The following is a 20,514-nucleotide window of genomic DNA, read 5'->3' as shown; positions in this document are numbered from 1 at the left end:
ATCTCATGAATAATATGTATGTGGATTCCATGTTGAAATGATAATATTTTGCATATATTGGGTTGAATAATATATCTCATTCAAGTTAATTTTCCTGGTCTAACCTTTTGCACTCGGATGTTGAGTGTGACTCGACACGGTTAGCGTTAGAATAAAGGAATCGAGAGACAAAAGCAAGCGAGTGCAAAGGGTTAACATTTTCAAGGTAGCAACTACAAAATTAACGATGACGTCTGTGGCCTACGTTACGTTTCTATTGGACAGGGATGCTCTAGAGTTTCCACACAGGGACAAACTCCTCTTCCTGGACAGAAGGAAGGGGTCCCCACCAACTGAATCAACTTCCTGCCGCCAGGCATCCCGGCGAGCCACAGAGCTGACTGCACACGGGCCAACTGCTGTGTGTGGGTTTTGAAAGGTGCTAGAGCCTTGAACCATTTCCTGCAAGTATTCGGGCCTTCCTTCATTCCTTCCAAGGCGGGTTCAGCAATGTGGGAAGGCACGTGGGACAGAGTGTCCATGCGACCCCACAATCACCGTCTGGTGGATTTGGGGGTTTTAAATAATAAGCAAAACCACAAAGGGCTGAAAAGAGTGGGGAGACACCTGCCTGGAAACTCCAGCACCGTGGACTTAGGGAGGATTCTCATATGTTTGCATATTTTCCAGTGTGCTGAGCTTAGCACTTACTAAACAGGTCTCATGTTCATCCCCACACGGATGCTATGGGGTGAGTATCTGGACTTTGCCTTTTCCCCGCATTACATCTAGACCCAAAGGGAGAGATTAGCCAGAAAGCAATTCCTTATTTTTTTAAATGACCCCCAAAATGGTTCTGTTGTGTGCGTGTGTGCGTGCACGCGTGTGTGTTCCTATGGTCTCATCCACCAGCATCTTTCCAGGATCAGAAACATTTGCTCCTTACCTCAGGAGACAAAAATCTCCTTTGAAGTTCAGTCCAGTAACTGTACTCACCCTTTGAAACGGACGGTGAGGGAGACATGACACTGGAACCTAATCAGTCATTTGACCAGCGTTTCGGCGGCCCTATTCCTTATTAGGCATGGCCCAGGGTGACAGAACCAAATGTCGTCAGCTGCCTGCCCCGAAAGAGCTGACAATCCCACAGGAGGGACACAAAGCAAGCCCCGGAGTGCGAAAGGCCGATTGGGGTCCTCCCCAGATTCCTATGTGGAAGTCCTGAACCCCAGAACCTCAGAATGGAACTGCACTTCAAAGCAGGGTAATTAGGAGGCAATTTACTGAAAATGGGTTCCTCGGGGTGGGCCCCAATCCAATGTGAGGGGTGTCCTTAGAAGAACAGGAGATGTGGACACCGACAAGCACACAGGGAAGACCCCGGGAGGACGCAAGGAGCAAGCAGCCATCTGCAAGCCAAGGAGAGAGGCCTCGGAAGAAACCAAACCTGCCAACACCTTGACCTTGGACTTGGAGCCTCCAGAACTGTGAGAACGAAATCTGCCGTTTCAGCCACCAGGGTGTGCAGTACGTTGTCAGGATGGCTCACGCTGACAGACACCAAGCAACACAGGTGGGAAGAAGGCCCAGAGCCCGCCTGGGGTGGGGGTGGGGTGAAAGGAGGAAGCGGGGAGAGGAATCAGGGTGGTGGGCTGTCATACTGGAGAGGGAGGTGAGGTTTGCACGGGGTGAAGCTAGTGGGAAGGGAGCAACAAGAGCAAAAGCAAGGAGTCTGAAGGTACGGGGCTGCCTGACCGGCCAACCCACGGCTTTCAGAACAGAGGCCAAGAGACCAGCGTGTCTTACTGTCCGCTGTTTCCCCAGGGATCAGCACAGCATCTGGCACACAGCGGGCGCTCAATAAATGCAGCGGCACCCATAATTTGCCATCTAAACGGGAACGCGTTGAGAGTGAAAGGGTAACTATTAATGGCTCTGCTGGGTCAACAGGTGTAAACCAGGCCTGTCCCAGGCACGCCTGGACATGGGCCACTACATCAGTGATGCGTGTAGAAGCGAACTGAAAACAGAGAAGCGTGAGGTGCGAGGGGCCAGCTGGAAACTGGCCAGGGCCCCCAATGCAGGCGTGAAACAACCTGAGCTTCTCAGAGGCGGGCCCTGGTCTTCCTCTCCCTGCACCCGGCAGAGCCTGGCACCTGCCATGTACGGGTACTCGATGCGTGCTGGTGGGCAGCACGCATGCACCAGACTCCGAGTTCCTCCAACGAGGATTAAATGACATTTATTTTTTTAAATGTTTGAGGCCAAAGACCAACTGAAAAGACGGAAGAGGAGGAAAGAGACGCTCCACGCCCCCTGCCCCTCCCTGGCCCCGGGCCCACAAACCCACACCGGAGCTTCCCTCTAGCCACAGGGCACATCAGGTACAACACACATGGCAGCAGCTGTGAGTCCAGTTCTCGGACTGACATGGGAAACCCAGGACCAACGGGCCTGAAGGCAGACCTCCCAGAGTCAGGGCCTCCCCGTCCTCAGGCCCTCAGACCGACTTGTGCATGGTAATTACAGTGACCATCCTTTCCTGCGGGCTGGGCGTTAAGGTTACGTAATCTGTTCCAGGAGCAAAACTATGAAGGTGCCAGATGGGATTCAAACCCAAGACTTTGCTGCTGATCAGCCGTTCGGCCTTGAGTACATTAAAGGCTCACAGTCTGAGATTCGTCAACTCTATAATGAGGTTTTATTTTACTCTATAGATATATATGTAATTATAACAAATATAATTTTAAGTATAATAATAATGTCACTGGGTTCTAAGAGTGACTAAATGTGCATAGAAAACCACATAGTAAATGATCAGTGACAGAGCTATTACCACTGTTATGTTACTACGGATTTTCTTGTTATATACACAGCCCTGATGCATTTATTTTATTTGTTTTTTAAAATGCTTTTATTGATTTTTAGAGTGAGAGGAAGGGAGAGGAATAGAGAGATGGAAACATCAATGAGAGAGAAACATCGATCAGCTGTCTCCTGCACACTCCCCATAGGGGATTAAGCCCTCAACCTGGGCATGTGCCCTGACCAGGTGACGCTCAACCACTGAGCTATACCGGCTGGGCCCTAATGCTTTTATAAAAAGAACGTGCAGATATTAAAGTTTTATGTCACCCTCTTTCTCATAGAACTTCTGGGACACACATGGATCGATTTTTCTCCTTTGTCCACCACTATTCCAACTCTCATGACATGGGGCCAACCACCTGCTACTTGGAAGGGGGGGTCTCTTCTCTGTGGGGGCATCCCTGGCTGTCAGTGAGAGAACCCTTTCTGCCACCCCACTCACTACAACCAGAAAACTCCCCATTCTTAAAATCAGAGGTCACCCAGGAGGGGGGTGCCCCGCAGTACCCTGCCAGTCCGTCCTGCACTCATCAGCACTGGGCCAGATTCAGTCTCAAGAGGTGAGGAGACTCCCGGGGTTCAAACAGTTCCCTTCACCAGACCCCTCCCCTCCTCCATGCAGCGCAACAATCAGCTCTTCATTACTCTTTGGGGTGTAGAGGGCTGCTGAACAGAGCCTCAACATGTATGAGGGATGAGGAATAGTGAGCTTGATCAATTTTTATTTTTAAAAATATATATTTATTGATTTCAGAGAGGGAGAGAGAGATAGAAACATCAATGATGTTCCATGATAGGAACTGTTTTATTATCGCTGAGCCAGATTCCAGAATTTTGCTAATAAAATGATGCTTTTGGGAAAAAAAAAAATCAATGATGAGAGAGAATCATTGCTCAGTTGCCTCATGCACACCCACTACTGGGGACTGAGCCTGCAACCTGGGCATGTGCCCTGATGGGGAATCTAACCGTGACCTCCTGGTTCTTAGGTCGACGCTCAACCACCAAACCACACCAGCAGGGTTTGATGGATTTTTAAAAAATCGTTTTCATTATTTTAAATGGAAACTATTAAACCATCTAATAATTTCAGTCAAAATACAGAGTGCCCCTGAACCAAACGTGCAGATATTAAAGCTACGGCCTGGTGGTGAAACTGACCCGGCAGACTTTCTTTCCTATTCTTTGTCAACCCAAAAAGCCACAGGAAACAAGAAGAAAAGGGCTCTGCTAATCAAAACATCTTGGTGTGGAAGGCATGACTTGAGTGATAGGAGCGACTTAGCAACAAGCACAACAGACACCATGGTTACTGCGGGGGGAGCTCACTGTAGCTGGCTTGCAGGAGCCAACTGTTGCATTTTCAGAGGGTTTACGAGTCTGTGGTTAACCGTGGCCATTATTAAAGTTGCATTTACGATAAGTGAAATAAGTCAGACGAAGAAAGACATGCTATGATCTCACGTATATATGAAATCTAAAAAAAAAAGCCAAACCAAACTCATAAATAAAGAGAACAAATTGGGGATTGTCAGAGGAGGGGACCAGGAAGATGGATAAAAGTGGTCAAAAGGTACCGTTATAAAGGAAGTCCTGGGGAAGCCATGCACACCACGTGTTATGTATTTGAAAGTTGCTAAGAGAGTACGTCTTCAAAGTTCTCATCAGAAGACATGGTGGCCAGTGTGATGCCCTGCCCTTCACCACACCAGGATGGCCATCTGCCCCCACAAGTGACAAAGCAGCTGTAGTAACTTCGGGTTCAGGCTTCCTTGAAAATTCCTCCCGCCACAGGAAAGCACGGCCTTGGGGACATCTGCAGCTACTCAGAGAGCCGCTGAGCTTTCCCAGACCCTGGAGTGGCTTTTCTTCCCTTTTGCATTCATCCTTGTGATCGGCTCCCTTCACAGTGGCTGGCGCGTGGTTTTGCTCACCAAAGGTTGCTGAAGGCCTCTAGATAGGGTGTCACTCATCCTCACAGCTGGGAATGATGCAACTGACCCCGCCCTGGGCCTGGCCTGGCCTGGTCCCTGTACAGACTCAACACTATCCCCCTGGTTTCCTGGCTCCCGAGGAGGCTCCCAGGTGGCCCGTGAGACATAAGCGCCTGACCTCACAAAGGGCTGGCTTTCTCGGGTGTTGTGCAGGGCTCCGGGGTGGAGCGCAGCTAGCACCCAGGTAAATACTTCTGGGCCGGAAAACGATGCAGTCATGACAAGACACTTGTCTGTGTTCTTCAGCATGGGCCATGCATCCACAACTCTCTGCTCCATCATCTCATGCCATCGCTTCCCAGCTGTAGGTCCACAGAGACCTGAGCAGGCCCCGCCCTGATCGGATGCTGCCTGTGACCCCACACGCCAGCTGACCCAATTAGTCCTGCCAACAAGTTTCAGTTTGACAAGCATTTATTTTGTGCTGACCTTTCCTTCTCAAAGCAGGGGTCGGGCAGCTCTGAGAAGACAGGAAGCGTACAGTGGTGATATGGGGCAGAAATAGAATGTTGGGGACCAGCTATAATTGTAAGAAATATTCATCATGCTCTGTGAACCGGGATTGTTTTGTTCTGATTAAAGAAGGCACATTCTAACCTGGCTGGGAGTTGCACATGGGACTGGGAGCTCACCTGGACATGCAGCCCACCCTCCCCATCCGGGAGCTGCCTGTTATCATGGAAAGATTAACAACCTGTTGCAGAAACCACAGCCGCCAGCCCTTTGCACATCACTAGCCCTTTAAAGACCCCAGCCTTTGCATACCCACAGGCCTGTGCAAATCTCCAGACCTGTAAACTGCCCACTTGGCCTATGCTTTGCCTACTTCCCCATATAATCTCTGTCCTTCTACCCCAATATAAGCAGCTGGATCATGGTGGGGTGCAGAGCAGACTTTTGTGGGTGACCCGCTGCTCTTCCATGCTGCCGGCAGGATTGGACTAAACCCTCATATAATTCAACCCAGTCTCTGCTGAATTGGCTCAAGTAGTGACAAGCAGCACTGACCACTGACTGTCCGGTTACAGTGGCATCACCAAGGACAGTGGCTGGCGGAGGACACTGAAGACCTGTGGACTGACTGAGCCTTGAAGAACAGACCGACCTTCAGCAGGCAGGAGGGTGAGGCACAGCCAACCGCAGCCGAGCACGCCGGGACTTAGGGCTTCCCAAACGGGGCTCAGGGCCTGGTTTCCACGGCCCACGGGCACTGCTCTACAAAAGGGCTGCCATGTTGGAAAGTGATGCCCCTGGAGTCCTCTGACTGCACCAGGGAGAAAGTTCCAGAGCGGTGCCAACTGTCCTCCGTGCTTCCCTAGCACTCCATAACCGCCCCTCCTAACACAAGGCTGCTTCTTCAGACACTTGGCAAACAGTGAAATCCAGTTAGAATTCAGTGACGTTGTTGTGTCTTCGACGTATTTCTTTTTACAGTTACTTTCTATTTTGGCATGCGGTAATTGGTTTTCTGCTTACAGGGGGGCACAGCGTTTCTGTTTTAAATTACTTTAGTTGAGGCTGGAAGTCAGCTGATTTAAAGAAAAAACATGACCGGTGTGGCTCAGTTGGTTGAGCACTGTCCCATGCAACAGGAGGTCACGGTACCGTTCCCAGCCAGGGCACATGCCAGGGCTGCAGGCTCGATCCCCAGTAGGGGGCGTGCAGCGGGCAGCTGATTGATGTGGCTCTCTCATGGATGTTTCTATCTCTCCCTCTCTCTTCCTCTCTCTGAAATCAATACCAACATATCAGAAACAAAAACACTGGGTCTCTGACGACTGAAGAGCCAGAGACGCTGGGGTGAGCCCCAGAACCAAGGCAGGAAGCACAGGGCTCGTCCCCGGAGGAAAGGGTCCGTTCACCTGGACCAGAGCCCAGGGCACATGTGATTCAGAGGATGAGGCTAGGAAGGTAAACTGAGGCCAAGTGGTAGAGAAAGCCTTGAGGCTGACGGGAGGTGTGTGGCCTGTTGACCACGAGGATTCACAAAGGTTTCCAGCCCCCTTCACCAGAAGGGGCCTGTCCCCCAAACTGGGCTGGTTTGGGGGGAGGAGAGGAGGAAAACTGAGGCCTGTGGACTGTGCGGTAGAGAGGCCCAGGAAGCGACTGGACGGGCCTCAGCGCTGAGGACCCCAGGAGGGCTCTGAGAATGGACCTGGCAGCCACAGGAGGAGGGGGCTCATCACAAACCCTATACTATGTCCTGGAGGCCCCACGGGGGGCAGGAACCGAACAAAACACGGGCCACGCTGCGCGCCCGGAGGCAGGTGTCAGCCCAGGCAGTCCTCTAGGATGGAGATCCTTATCACCATATAAGGCATAAAAACCAGGGAGAGGAGGAAGGGGGGAAAAAGATTGGAATAGGCTTAAAGAAAAAAAGAAAAAAGAACCTAAAGATAGCCTAAACAAAACACGCCCGCCCGCCCGGCCTGCCTCCCTGTCTGCCGGCCATATGGTGCGCGATAAGCCGGAGCGCTTTTATTTATCTTCCTCCGCTGTCTCTCCGACCCTCCGACAGGCTCCACTTGAGGCAAAGTCTGCTCTCAGGCTGTGACAACGGCTCCCAGGCCTCGCTCCCGGAGGCAGCCGGGCGGCGATCCTCCCCCGAGCCCTGCTGCCTGTCTCGGCCCCACAAGTGCCCTGGCCTCCACAGCTGTTTCCCCACATCTGGAGAGACGACAGGCCAGGCCAGCTGGGCCGCACCGCAGACAGCCAGCCAGCTCATTAGCGCTCACCCTCACTGGCTTACTTGGCCATGACCAGGGTCCTCTGCTAGGACCCAGACAATACCCAGTAGAAACACACAGACAGACACACACACACACACACACACAGACACACACACACACACACACACACACACCTCTCCTTGTGGCGATAAGGTATCAGACACCTTGAGTGCTGCTTAACAAGGATGCTGCCTCGAACCGTCAACGCCTCAGGGCGCACGCCTTTGTGATGTAGCCACCCACCCGCACCTCCCTGCGTGAGAAAATAGTCAAGCAATAACGACATCTGCATTTCGCCAGGTCCATGTTCACTGCTGTTCCCTACCGTGACCCGGACAATCACATGGAGGTCTCTGCCAGCTCTGCACTCCCGAGCCCTAGCCTCAGCCTCCACGCTCTATGACCAGCTCTCACTCTCTCCTCTCGTCAGCCACATTCGCACTGAACGGAGAAGTGTGCGGGGGGGGGGGGGTGGGGGGGGGGGGGGGGCACGAGGGGGCCATGGATAGGGTGCGCCTCCAACAGGACGCCCAGTTAAATCTGAATTCAGATAAACAACAAATCCATTTTATTAAATGTCAGCCTATTTCGGTTTAGTTTTCAGTTACAGTTCACATTCAGCACCATTGAGTCTGAGTTCCAAGGGGATGGTTCGACAACCCTATGCTTGGCAAAGTGTCCCCCTGACGTTGCCAGTGCCCGCCTTGGACTCTACAGTCACTACAATATTGGTGGCTTCATTCCCTGTGTGGTCCCGGGCATCCTCGTGATATTTCAACAAGGACATTTCGATAGAGGTGTATCGCAGGCACTATTTGGGATGTACTTACACTAAACAAATTATTTGCTGTTTATCTGACTTTCAGGTTTACCCAGAAACCCTGTAGTTGTATTTGCTAAATCTGGCTGCCCTGGATATCAGGGAGTGGCAGGACGAAGGCCTCGGGCCGCCCTGCTCTTCCCCAGAGAACCCTGGGGGGCTGCCTCTGGCCCTCACCTCGGGGTCACTGTTCCCCGAGGGCACTCTGCAGAGGCCTTGCAAGCCCTATCTCTCAGCCAAAGCAAGAAACCCCAGACTTAGAGCCCTGAAGGAAAGCAGCGAGGGAGACCCAGCAGGAGGAAGTCCCAGGGAAGATGCCCCGCCTCCAGCAAGTACGGAGAGACCAAGCACAAGTACCTAAGACCAGGCCATGTTAGACTGTGAGCCTGTGCTGGGTAACACAGTCAATGCAAAGTAACACCGAGAGGGGTAGGTGGCTGGTTGGCTTAACAGGAGCCTGAACTGTTTTACTTACTTACCTACTTACTTATTTTTATAAGAGAAAACTTATTTAGGAAGTCACGGAGGTAGAAGTGAGCGGGGAAGAAATGGGCTCAGGAGAGAAGTTACAGAGGCAAAAGAAGGGGCCCTTGGAAGGGGCCTTAGCAGAGAGAAGGGTACAGGTAACATGCCTCGGGGGAGGGGGCGGATTGAGGGGGTGAAAGGCCAGGGTGTGCTCCCGGGAGTATCCAGTGCCGAGGAATGGCCAGCCACTGACCCACAGGCAGAGGCAGAGAGCACAGGAGGTGGAAGGACCCCTGTGATCCAGGCCACGTGGTAAATGAAGTGAATGTGGGCTTTGGAGTCTCACAGAGCCAGCCGGTGTCCCATCAGATGAACACACTGACTGCTCTGTGTCTCAGTTTCTGCACCTCTGAAATGGGCACAGTAATACTTACCTTGAAAGGTGGTTGCAAGAATTAAACATGACATGATGAATACACTTAAAGGACCTTGCATGGAGCCTGAACACAGCAGGTGCTAAGCATTATTATCATTTGATTGAGCTATACACTGAGTGGCCAGATTATTATGATCTCTGAACGCATAATAATCTGGCCACTCAGTGTAGATCCTATAGAATAAAAGGCTAATATGCAAATTGTCCCCTCGACCAGGAGTTCGACCAGCAGGCAGGCTGGCCAACCGCCCATGTCCCCGTCCCCCTGGCCAGGCTGGCCGGACCCCACCCATGCACAAATTCATGCACTGGGCCTCTCTCTCTCTCTCACACACACACACACACACACACACACACACACACACACACACTGAGTGGCCAGATTATGTGTTCAGAGATCATAATAATCTGGCCACTCAGTGTGTGCAATTGCCAATATTCTAACAGTCTTCCTGACGTACAAAAAGGGCCACTTCATGTAGTGTAACCTAATATTATTAGCCAGTGGCTTTCTGACAACAGCAAAAACAGTCCACAGAGGAGGGATGAAGTGTCATTCTATTATTGCACTTGCCCAACCAAATGATGATAACGCTTACCTTCAGCTGCTGGGTCATCCATCCTGAGGGCTTTTAAGGGCGGGATGGACTGTTTTATAAATGGCTTTCACCCGGTCCTTAGGGCAGTGGGTCTGGGCAGGTCCCAGCACGAGTCCGGGCAGGAGACGGAATCCAGCCCCAGTGAAAGGCCTCTCGGGGGCATGGACTCGTGGGCTCTGGGCCAGGCCAAGGGCCATGGATGTGTGCCCCATTTCTCTGTACACAACCCAGAAACATCTAGAAGCAGCTGTTATTCTCCCGCTCTGGCATTTAGGGCAATAATAGAATGATACTTCATCCCTAATCTGTGGACTATTTTTGCGATCATCAGAAAGCCACTGGCTAATAATATTAGGTTAAACTACGTGAAATTGCCATTTTTGTAAGTTAAGACTGTTAGAATATTGGCAATTACAGATAGCCCGACTAAATGATAAGAATGCTTACTGAGCATCTTCTGTGCTCAGGCTCCAGGCAAGGTTCTGTAAGTGTATTCATCATGTCATGTTTAATTCTTACAACCACCTTGCAGGGTAAGTATTACTGTGCCCATTTTTTAAATTTATTTAAATATATTTTTATTCATTTCAGACAGGAAGGGAGAAGAGAGAGAAACATCAACGATGAGAGAGAATCATTGATCAGCTACCTCCTGCGTGCCCCCCACTGGGGATTGAGCCCGCAACCCGGGGAATGTTCCCTTGACCGGAATGGAACCCGGGACCCTTCAGCCTGCAGGCTGATGCTCTATCCACTGAGCCAAACCAGCCAGGGCTACGGTGCGCGTTTTAGAGTTGCAGAAACTGAGACACAGAGAGGTCAATGTATTCGTCCGACTGGACACCAACTGGGTCTGTGAGACTCCCAAGCCCACTTTCATTCCACCTACCCTGTGGTCTGGATCACAGGGGTCCTCCCACCTCCTGTGCTCTCTGCCTCTGCCTGTGGGTCCGTGGCCGATCATTCCTCAGCACTGGGCACCACCAAGATTCCCGCCCTGCCATCGCCTGCCGACGCAGGGCTCACTCTGTAGCTAATCAAAGGCTGGCCTCCTGAATTAGCAGCAAAGTGTATTTAACAAACCATTTCAAGAGGAGAAAAGCATTTGAGCGTTTATTTAGAGTGAGAGGGGAAAGAAGCCAAAGAAATGCACTCCTAAAATAAACACAAAGCAATCAAGGGAGAAAAATCTAGTCCAACCAGTTTTAAAACGCCTTACCCAGGACGATGAGCTAACACGTAGTGGACCACTGAGAAGGCATCAGGTGCAGTGCGATCCAGCATCACTGCAGACCCAGAAGCATGTGCTTCTGTGACTCTCCTCTGAGCAGATTACCGAGCCTCGTCGAGGGGAGAGGAAGAGAAACCTCCCGAAAGAACAAGTCAAAGACGGAGAGGGTGACTGGTCTCCTGGCCCACCCACCACACCGCCCCTCGGGGACCGAGGCCAGCGCGATAATATAAACAAAGGGCTGCCAGACTCAAACGTTACCACAAGAAGAAAGGAATGTCCTCCCGCTTGTGACGATTTCGGAAGTCAGAGCGTACGCAATGCACCATGAAAGCAGCTTCCACAGTTCCCCATGAACGTGGGCAGGCCTCCAAGTCGGAGGATGCGAAGCAGGACTGACCTTCACGTGCGCCACGTAGTGATGGCACGTCTCCTCCATGTGCACCAGATGCAGCTTCTCCGAGACCTGGCCCACGGTCTCTCCCAGCAGCACAAAGTAGACCCGGGGCGGCTGGCTCTTTTCCTTTTTGGCCACATCTGCCGTCAGAATGTAATTCAGGCCTGCCAATGAAGAAGGCCGAAACGTCAGGGAGGACAGACACACAGGGCCAAGGCCATCTGCGCTCCTCCTCACGGGTTCACGAGTGCATCCCACAGGCACCTAACCCTCCACTGCACAGGGGCCTGCTGCCCTGGGCCCACACCTTCTCAGCATGGCGGAATCCAGAGACGCCAGGGGGCCCCGGCCTTCCTGCTGGGCCTCTGTGCATCACACTTCCTGGCTCTCCCCGATTTAAGCCTCATGACCTATCAACGGAGCCACCAAGACCTGCGTCAACCATCGGCTGTGCTCAAGGCGATCCGTGTCCTGCAAGGCAGACACGCTGTCGAACCCACAGAATAGCACGAGGAGCTGCTCCAATGATCCGGCTGCCTGGAGCCGTGACTTCTCCGAAGCAATCGGATCTATGCCCAACACGAGGGAGGAAGCATCCAATCATTTCCCACTCGCATGGCAGAGGTTAGGTCGTGCTCTATAATCACCCCGTCCACTGGGTACAGACCGTGTGCCAGGCACGGTGTGGGTGCAGGGGGCACATTGGGGAACCACACAGACCAAAGCCCCTGTCCGCACAGAACGGACACTCGCGGAAACTCACACACACACACACAGTCTGAAGCTTTCTCCCCAGGCGGCCGCATGCGGTCATCACACATGGTAGAGTGCCTCCCATATTAACAAAACCATGACCACCACGGGGCATGTAGGAGGTGCCCTCCCGCAGAGCAAAACTCATCACCTTCACCTGTGTTGTAATGCCAGCTGGCAGAGCCTGCTAGGACACAATCTGGGACTTTTTTCTTTTTTAATATACTTTATTGATTTTTTACAGAGAGGAAGGGAGAGGGAGAGAGAGTTAGAAACACTGATGAGAGAGAAACATCAATCGGCTGCCTCCTGCACACCCCCCACTGGGGATGTGCCCACAACCAAGGTACATGTCCTTGACCGGAATCGAACCTGGGACCCTTGAGTCCGCAGGCCGACGCTCTATCCACTCAGCCAAACCGGTTAGGGCACAATCTGGGACTTTTTTTAAAAAACGGTCACAATAAAGAATGCACATTGGATGAACTCAAAAGGTTCTGCCTCTGTTATTTGAGTCTGTCAGAAAATACAGGACAATGTGTTTTATTAGGTAAATATGGCATTAGCATCAACAGGCCTATTTCACGGCTTGTCTGTACCAAAGAACCCTGTTCCAGAGGTCAGCCCCTTTGCACCACTCTATTTTAGCTGCTTTGTGGGATACGACATTTGTAAAGTGAGAGAAAAGGAACTTTCTGTCCGTAAGAGACCATGCAAGACTGCTGAGCAATGGGAAGGCAGACAACCCGGCCCCTGCCCTGGCCCCACCCCCCAGCCTCTTCGAAGCTGGGCTCTGGCACCCTCACGCCCACGGGCACTGACTTTTGGGAGACCAGGCACCCGGCATGGCTCTGGCTTTGAATCCCAACACAGGGCTCAGCCACCAGGGGAGGCATGGAGCAGGAGAGAGGAGAGTGACCTGGGCTGGCACTCGGCAGCTGTCACCGGGCATGCTTTTGATGCCTTTAATGGTTTTCCTGGGCCTCTGCCATCTCAGGCATCTTGCCATGCCAAGCTGGCGGATTCCTGGGCAGCAAGGGCCAGTCTGCCCCAACTTGTTTATTGCAGCAATAGCCGATTTCCACGGAGCGACCCGGGACCTCGATCGTCCCGGGAGATACTATTAAGAGGAAAAGAATGCCTGTGGGAAAGTACTTCAGCAGAACACACAGGAGCCTGCGCAAGAGCTACACCCCGACTCCCTTGCCGACAACAGCGGAAAATGGGGTACATGCGTAGAATGTCAAGTGTTTGGGGCAATCCTAGGGACCAGCTAGTCCAAACCCTCATTTTTCAGATGAGGAGTTGAGCCCCAAAAGCGAACAAGGCCAGAGAGCCATGCACCTCAGGGCGGAATCTAGACCTCCCCAGTCTGCCGTGCAGGTTACTCCTCCCACCCGGGTTCTGGGTGCATTTTTTACACGGCCTGACAAAAAACACACCTCACCTTTTTGAGTGCACAGCCAAAACAGGCGCAAAGATCTAGAACTGAACTCTGGCCAATTTACTTTTTACTGGTCACCGCTGCTCTGAGCAGCAGCCCCACAGTGAGAAAGGATACGTGTAAGTGAAGTGAGTTTCCTAGTTCTGTTAAGCAAGACCGGAGCTGGAGGTGGGCGTCGATGGAAGAGGAGGCAGGGGCCTTGGCAAACCACTGTGGTGGTGGCAGCTGCCAACCGGGGTCTCTGGGCAGCCAGCCCCCTCCCTGGCCTTCCTCCCAGGGGACAGCGCTGTGGCGACCCTCCCTCGGGAAGGGCGGCCATGCAGAGAACACAGCTTTGACCCATCTTGCCGGCAGCGAGCTGGCTGAGCTCAGAGAAAGCCTGGGCGGAAATGAACACAGGAAAACAGAGCGGGTCAGAGCGGGGGCCCCACCCACATCCTCTCGGCTTTTCCCGCTTCTCTGCTGTCCAGCCTGACTTGCCACTGCCAGCACCTGCACCCCCTTTCCCGAGGGCTTTCTGGTGGCTCTGCCCAGGTGCAGGACAGGCCGGAGGCACCCAAGGGCTCCAGTGCCTAGAGCAGCCCTCAGGACTGCGTGATCCAGCTCCCTCATCCCTTGGGAGGGGTTACCCTGAGGGGTGCTCTGGGCACTGGAGCCCTTGGGTTCCCCGCAGAATTCACCTCCAGCCCACGGTGGTGACGTGCTCCGTCACACACCTTCTATGTGGCAGCTGTGATGATGGTTTATGTGTCCACCCGAAGGGGCCACAGTACCCAGATACTCGGTCAAACGCCAACCTGGATGCCACTGCGAAAGTGTTTTGTGTTGTTTTTTTTTTAGATGAGATTAACATTTAAATCAGTTCCAAGTGAATAAAGCAGACTACCCTCCATAATGTGGGTGGGCCTCACCTAATCAGTGGAAGACCTAAAGCAAAAAAAGACTAAAGTTCCCCCGAAAAAGAAGGCACCCTGCTTCCGGATCCACACACCCTCGTGTTCTGTTTCTCTGGAGAACCCTGACCGGCGCCGCTGCCTTCCCTTCCTGTCTCACTGTCCCCCTTTCCTTCTGGTGCTTCCTGGGGTCACCTCCTGCATTGATGACGTGCACGCGCATCCTCGACTCCAGGCCCCGCTTCTGGGAGAATCCGAATCAAAACGGGGCAAGTCAGGGAAAGGGAGTGAGCTCGGCTTTCAACACGTGCCGAGCACTGTGCCGGGTACTTGACAAAGACCAGCTGTGGTCCTCAGAGCCCCACCTCACTGCAGAATCAAGGACGTCGTACACTGAGTGGCCAGATGATGACGATCTCTGAACGCATGATAATCTGGCCACTCAGTGTATATCCTATATAATAAAAGGCTAATATGCAAATTGTCCCCTCGACCAGGAATTCGACCAGCAGGCAGGCTGGCCAACCGCCCATGTCCCCTCCCCCTGGCCAGGCTGGCCGGACCCCACCCATGCACGAATTCATGCACCGGGCCTCTAATATATATACTAATATATATACTAATATATATACTAATACACACACACACACACACACACACACACACACACACACACTGAGTAGCCAGATTATTATGCGTTCAGAGATCATAATAATCTGGCCACTCAGTGTATATCCTATATAATAAAAGGCTAAATATGCAAATTGTCCCTACAACTAGGAGTTCAACCAGCAGGCAGGCCAGCCAACTGCCCATGTTGCCTTCCCCTGGCCAAGCTGGCTGGACCCCATCCATGCACGAATTCAAGCACCAGGCTTCTACTATATATATATGTGTGCACTGAGTGGCCAGATTATTATATGTTCAGAGATCATAATAACCTGGCCACTCAGTGTATATCCCTCTTTGGACTCCAGGGATGGGAGAAGCAGCTTAGTCACTAGAGACTGAGCCGAGGACCACAGCCGCACCCTGCTCGAGGCGGCACGTTCACCTGCCAGACTCTTCTCAAACGTTACCGTGTACAGACGCAGACAGGCCGAATCATCCAATTCCCCGAGCTCGATCATTTGGGGAGCTTTTCATCTTTAAGAATTGCCTACTTAGTGCTCCTCCTTGATTTAAAATTTACTTAGAGGTTTTAAATTACACAGAAAGAAGTTCCCTCCATATCAAACTCTCTCTTCTAGAAGGAAGCAGCCCCCAGGAGACGTAATGATGGCAAACGCAGCCTGAGTGAGGAGGTCTGGGAGCGGCCTGAGCGTGGCTGGTAGTTTTCAACAGCACCCACCCCACGTGTGTCTGAAAGGGAGCCCTGAAGAAGGGGAGGAGACGTGGAAGAAGCAGCCAATCAGCCTGCTCGGTGAGGGCGCTGGGCTCCGGGGGAGGGTGCCCCGCTACAGGCAGCCCAGCCAGCCGCCCCCAGGACGGTGCTGGTTCTGATTAGGACCCTCCCCAACAGCACGTGTCACGTCTGCAGGTTTGCCTCCTGGCAGCTTGTGTCCGTGCCATGTCCAATGATGTCATGTTGATGGAAAAGCTGATCAGCCCCACGTACTCCTTCCAGCCGCTTCCTGCCCCTGCCCCCAGCTGGTTCCCCAGGGCCCCCCTGGACCAGGAAGAGGCCAGCTATCTTGCATCAACCCTGGCTCCGGTCTCCTCCAGCGAGTTCATTCTCTTGCTCCGTCAGAACATGATTTCAGCGGTGAAATTCAATTAATACATTCTCTTTCCAGTTACTCTGAGGTCCCCTTAGAGCAAGCATGTCAGACTCAAAGTCTCACACAGGCCAAATAAATGAGGCATGCGGCCCGCGGGCCACGAGTTTGACATGCTTGTCTGAGAGTCTCCTAAGAGAGGAAGGGAAAGGATTTCTGCTCCACTAGTTTTCCTAAGTTTTCTCCCCAAACCAAAGAATGAGTGGTGATTGTCACACCAGGTTATCCCATTCCTCTTATTACACGGATTTGCTTCATTAACCCACCCCTATGCTCCCGAAGAAACTGGAAGGAGCTAAGACAAATGCACCCCAAAAGCCAGAGGAAGGGTGAGGGATCAAGTCTCCTGGTTTCAACCCTATTTCTGCATTGCCTTGGCTGACCCTGGGGCCCAGCTGCTGGTCTGGAGGGAGGGCAGGCACCCCTGTGTGCTCATGGCTTTGCCAGGCTGACTGGGCGCCATGGAAACACAGGACGCAGAATCAGAGCACAAAACACAACCACTTAGGGCTCATCCCGCCCTGGTTCTGCTCTAGGACTCAGGTCACAGCCCAGAAAGGCTGGCTCCTTCTCGGCCCCCAGAGACTGACAGGCAGGTGGAGGCTGCAGCGTGGCCAGCAGGGGTCGGGGACAGAGCCCTCGGGGGCAAAGCATTCACCACCCTTACTATGGCATCCAGGAGGCCCCGAGGAGCCACGGCCACTCCCCGAGCCAAGAATGAAGTGATTCATGAGACTTGGGATGGGCAGACCTCTCACTCGAAGCAATAAACCGTAAACCCGTTCTTGAGGCTGCTGGAGTTCGGTGCTGTGTCTGCCCCCCAACACTGAGCCGAGGGGCTGCCACGAAAGGGGCTCAGACACACCCAGAGGCAGCGGCAGCGGCTGTTTCTGTCTGAATCATCTGCCTCTCCCCACCCTCGATCGCAAGCTCCATGAGGACAGGCCTTTGCCTGGCCTCTTCCTGGCTCTGCGCCCAGGACCCAGCACCCCGTCTGGCACTGTTAAGAACTCAGTAATGATCTGCTGACTGACTGACCCAACAGGCGCTTCAGTATCTCCACGGGACTGGACACTCACTGCGCTGGTTTTGGAGGCTGTTGCCTCTCAGCTCCAAACCCGTCCTTCTCCCTCTGCGGTGCCGGGATGGGGCTGGGCAAACTCATTTCCGCTTTGCCAGTCGCCCTCTGTGTGGCTCTGCCAAGATGGAGAGCTGGGGGCAGGGGCTGCAAGGCTGGAGGAGGGAGAAGGGGCTCGCTCCGTCCTGCCTGCTTTCCATCCCCCACCCCCGGGCTTAAGCCCGCATCAGTTTCTCACAGCAGCTGGCTCCTTTAAGTTTCAGTTTCTCCCCCACAGCCAGGCTCCCTGCACCCCCTCAGAAACCCCAGCAGCACCAGCTAGCAGCCCCTCCTCCAAGCTTTAGGTCCTAGCTTTGCATGGGGCTCTTCTCCCAGCTTCCAGGTCCCCAAGGGAGTGGTCCCCCCAAACGTAACCTTTGCCCTTGGTTCCCCTAAGTCAGTGGTCGGCAAACTCATTAGTCAACAGAGCCAAATATCAACAGTACAAGGATTGAAATTTCTTTTGAGAGCCAAATTTTTTAAACTTTAACTTCTTCTAACGCCACTTCTTCAAAATAGACTCGCCCAGGCCGAAAACCGACTTCTGCGCATGGGCCACGAAGTTTCAATCGCACTGTATGTGCGCGCCTGCACGTGGTATTTTGTGGAAGAGCCACATTCAAGGGGCCAAAGAGCCACATGTGGCTTGCGAGCCGCAGTTTGCAGACCACGGCCCTAGGTGACCAGAGGTGCTCAAAGCTAAGCCACCTGGAGGCTTGCTGGGCCCCACCGTCAGAGGGTCTGATTCAGTTACAATTTGCATTTCTAACCCCATCTGGGGACACCACCTGGTGCAGACCTAGAAGCGGTGGCTGCTTCCTGGGTCACTACCCGGCCCTCTGTGACCTGCTGAACCGACCCCCAACGTTACACTCCCTTTGTTAAAATAACTGCTGCGGTTTCTGTCTTCCTGACTGGACCCTCCCCGCGGAGCCAGGGCCGAGTCACCCCTACAGTGACCCTCTAGAGTCCCCAGGTACGGCTAGAAGCCACAGCGGCCCCCCAGGGGCGTGGCTAATCAGCTGGCCCTGAACACTCCCGTGGCCACGTGGGAGCCGTGGTTTTCCATGGCTAAAGCGGAAAGGGAAGAGGTGAGCAGTCCCCTCCCTGTGCATATGCGTGAGCCCCACCAGGTCCCAAGGGGGAGAAGAAACCAGAGACAAGCCAATAACACCAACTGCTGTGGCTCCCAAAGCAGCCCCCGGGGGTGCTGCGGCCCAAGGCGGCGGCAGGTTGGTACCACTGGAGACACCACTCCGACCGCTGTCCCGGAGGCCTGGCTCCCCACCGGTGCCTCCTTATCCCACAGCCCAGAGGCAGCCCTTTGCTGACCATCCCGGCCCCGGCTATGCAGACGCTCCTGTGCTAGGCCTTCGTGGCCAAAACCACCACCACCACCACCAGGGCTCTTCCGCAGCCACCAGCGACGAGAATGGGGAAGGCTCATCCTCGGAGGCCTGGGCGTGGCACTGAGCCGGCCGGCAGCACTGTCGGCTGGGCTAGGAGGAGGGCGGGGGATGCCCGGGGCCTGGACATCCCCCCAACCCCTCCTCCATCTGAAAACCCGACCTTCCCCGACGGTGAAGAGCCGGGGGGCTGCCTTCTATGCCCAACTCCAGAACCCCCGCCCGAAGCTGGACTCACACAGCCACCTGACACGCTTCCTTCCACCACCTCCACCTGACAGCCCATCCATTCCCACAACGGCTGCCCATACCCTTCCCAACCTCTCCATCATGCCACTGCCCGCTCATTTCGGGGCAGATTTCTGCATTTCTCCCTTTCCCGGGAAGACTGAGCTCTGGTTCGTTTTCCTGAACGCCGGGGGGATCTACGGCCCGCTGCCTGCAAACCCCGGGGGGAGGCACCGCCAGCGGGAACCCCGGAAACATCCCTGACTCGGTGGCTCATTACCGATTTCTCCGGGCACGTGCCTGCCGCGGAAGCGAAAGCAGGCGGTGACATTCAGGCAGTTCACGGGCTGCTGTCCGTCGCGACACTGGGGCGCCGTGATGTTGATGGAGACGGGGAGGAAGATGGAGACGTCCACTGTGATGACCGGTCTGGCCCTGCGGGTCGAGAGAGGAAGGTGACTCAGTTGTGCGGACCAGCAGCTGCCAGAACCAGACAAGAACTAAACGGACGGGACAAACCCTAGGCCTTCAGCCCAGCACTTAACAATGTGAAATAGTCCGAGAGACAAGGGCCCGGATGTTCTGTCAATACTTTTCTCTGGTTCTTCCGTTTATTTCCTAATAAATGAACGGTTCGCTTCCCAACAATAAAGGCAGGTTGGCTGTTAACGAAACACATCTGGTTGAAGCCATAAACGGACCACCGGGTGTTAAAATGTCACCAATTAGGTTCCGAGTTCCATTTCATCAGGAAGAAAGGAGTATATCTGAGGAGTTGGACAGCGGATGGCAGGACTCAGAAACAGATGCACCATCGGGACCCCCCAGCGCCCTCACCGCCATTAGAAGCATGAGCTGCGACGTTCCAGGCCCGACCAGGGGGCCAGACCTCCCCCTTCAGGGACTCCCATCGATTCATTATGCATTTTCCTGAAAGACCTTGTCTAAAGGAGTCCCAGCTGGTACCAGCAAAGCACTTCCGAGCGGATGGGACCAACCCGCCTGGCCTCCGTGAAACCCAATAAACATCCCCTCTCTTCGCACGGACACGGCCCGCCCCCCAGTGCGGGGTGGATGGGCATCCCCGCTGCAGCTCCCCAGAGCGGATCAGCCCATTGTGATCTCCCGGCAAACATCTGCGCAGGGGCCGTTCACCACCTAAGCTGCGGCTTGACCCTCTCCTCCCCGCCAGGCCTCACCGAGAGACCTCTTTACCTCCAGGGGGCCCTGGCCTCTGTGCACGGGGCTGACATAACAAGATTGAGGGGCATTCGCGGCCCGAGAACAATGACCTGCCTTGTGCGCAGTGACCCCTCAAAGAGTGCCCCGGGTGACAAGACAGATGGGAACGAGGACCGGCACCAGCTCCAAGGGAAG

General features: G+C 53.7%; 1 protein-coding gene across 1 annotated transcript in view; it reads right to left on the bottom strand.

Moving 5' to 3' along the window:
- Nucleotides 1-20,514, bottom strand: part of ITGA9 (integrin subunit alpha 9) — a 266,088-nt gene that overhangs the window by 179,742 nt on the left and 65,832 nt on the right. The window contains exons 14-15 of the mRNA XM_008154962.3: nt 19,418-19,572; nt 11,522-11,682 (exon numbers count right to left, since the gene is read on the bottom strand). Of these exons, the coding sequence (XP_008153184.3) occupies nt 11,522-11,682; nt 19,418-19,572 (316 nt within the window). The remainder of the gene's footprint in view (nt 1-11,521; nt 11,683-19,417; nt 19,573-20,514) is intronic.

This window comes from Eptesicus fuscus, chromosome 18 (genome assembly GCF_027574615.1).
Source record: "Eptesicus fuscus isolate TK198812 chromosome 18, DD_ASM_mEF_20220401, whole genome shotgun sequence".
Lineage (NCBI taxonomy): Eukaryota > Metazoa > Chordata > Mammalia > Chiroptera > Vespertilionidae > Eptesicus > Eptesicus fuscus.
This window is presented reverse-complemented; position numbering and strand designations above follow the sequence as displayed.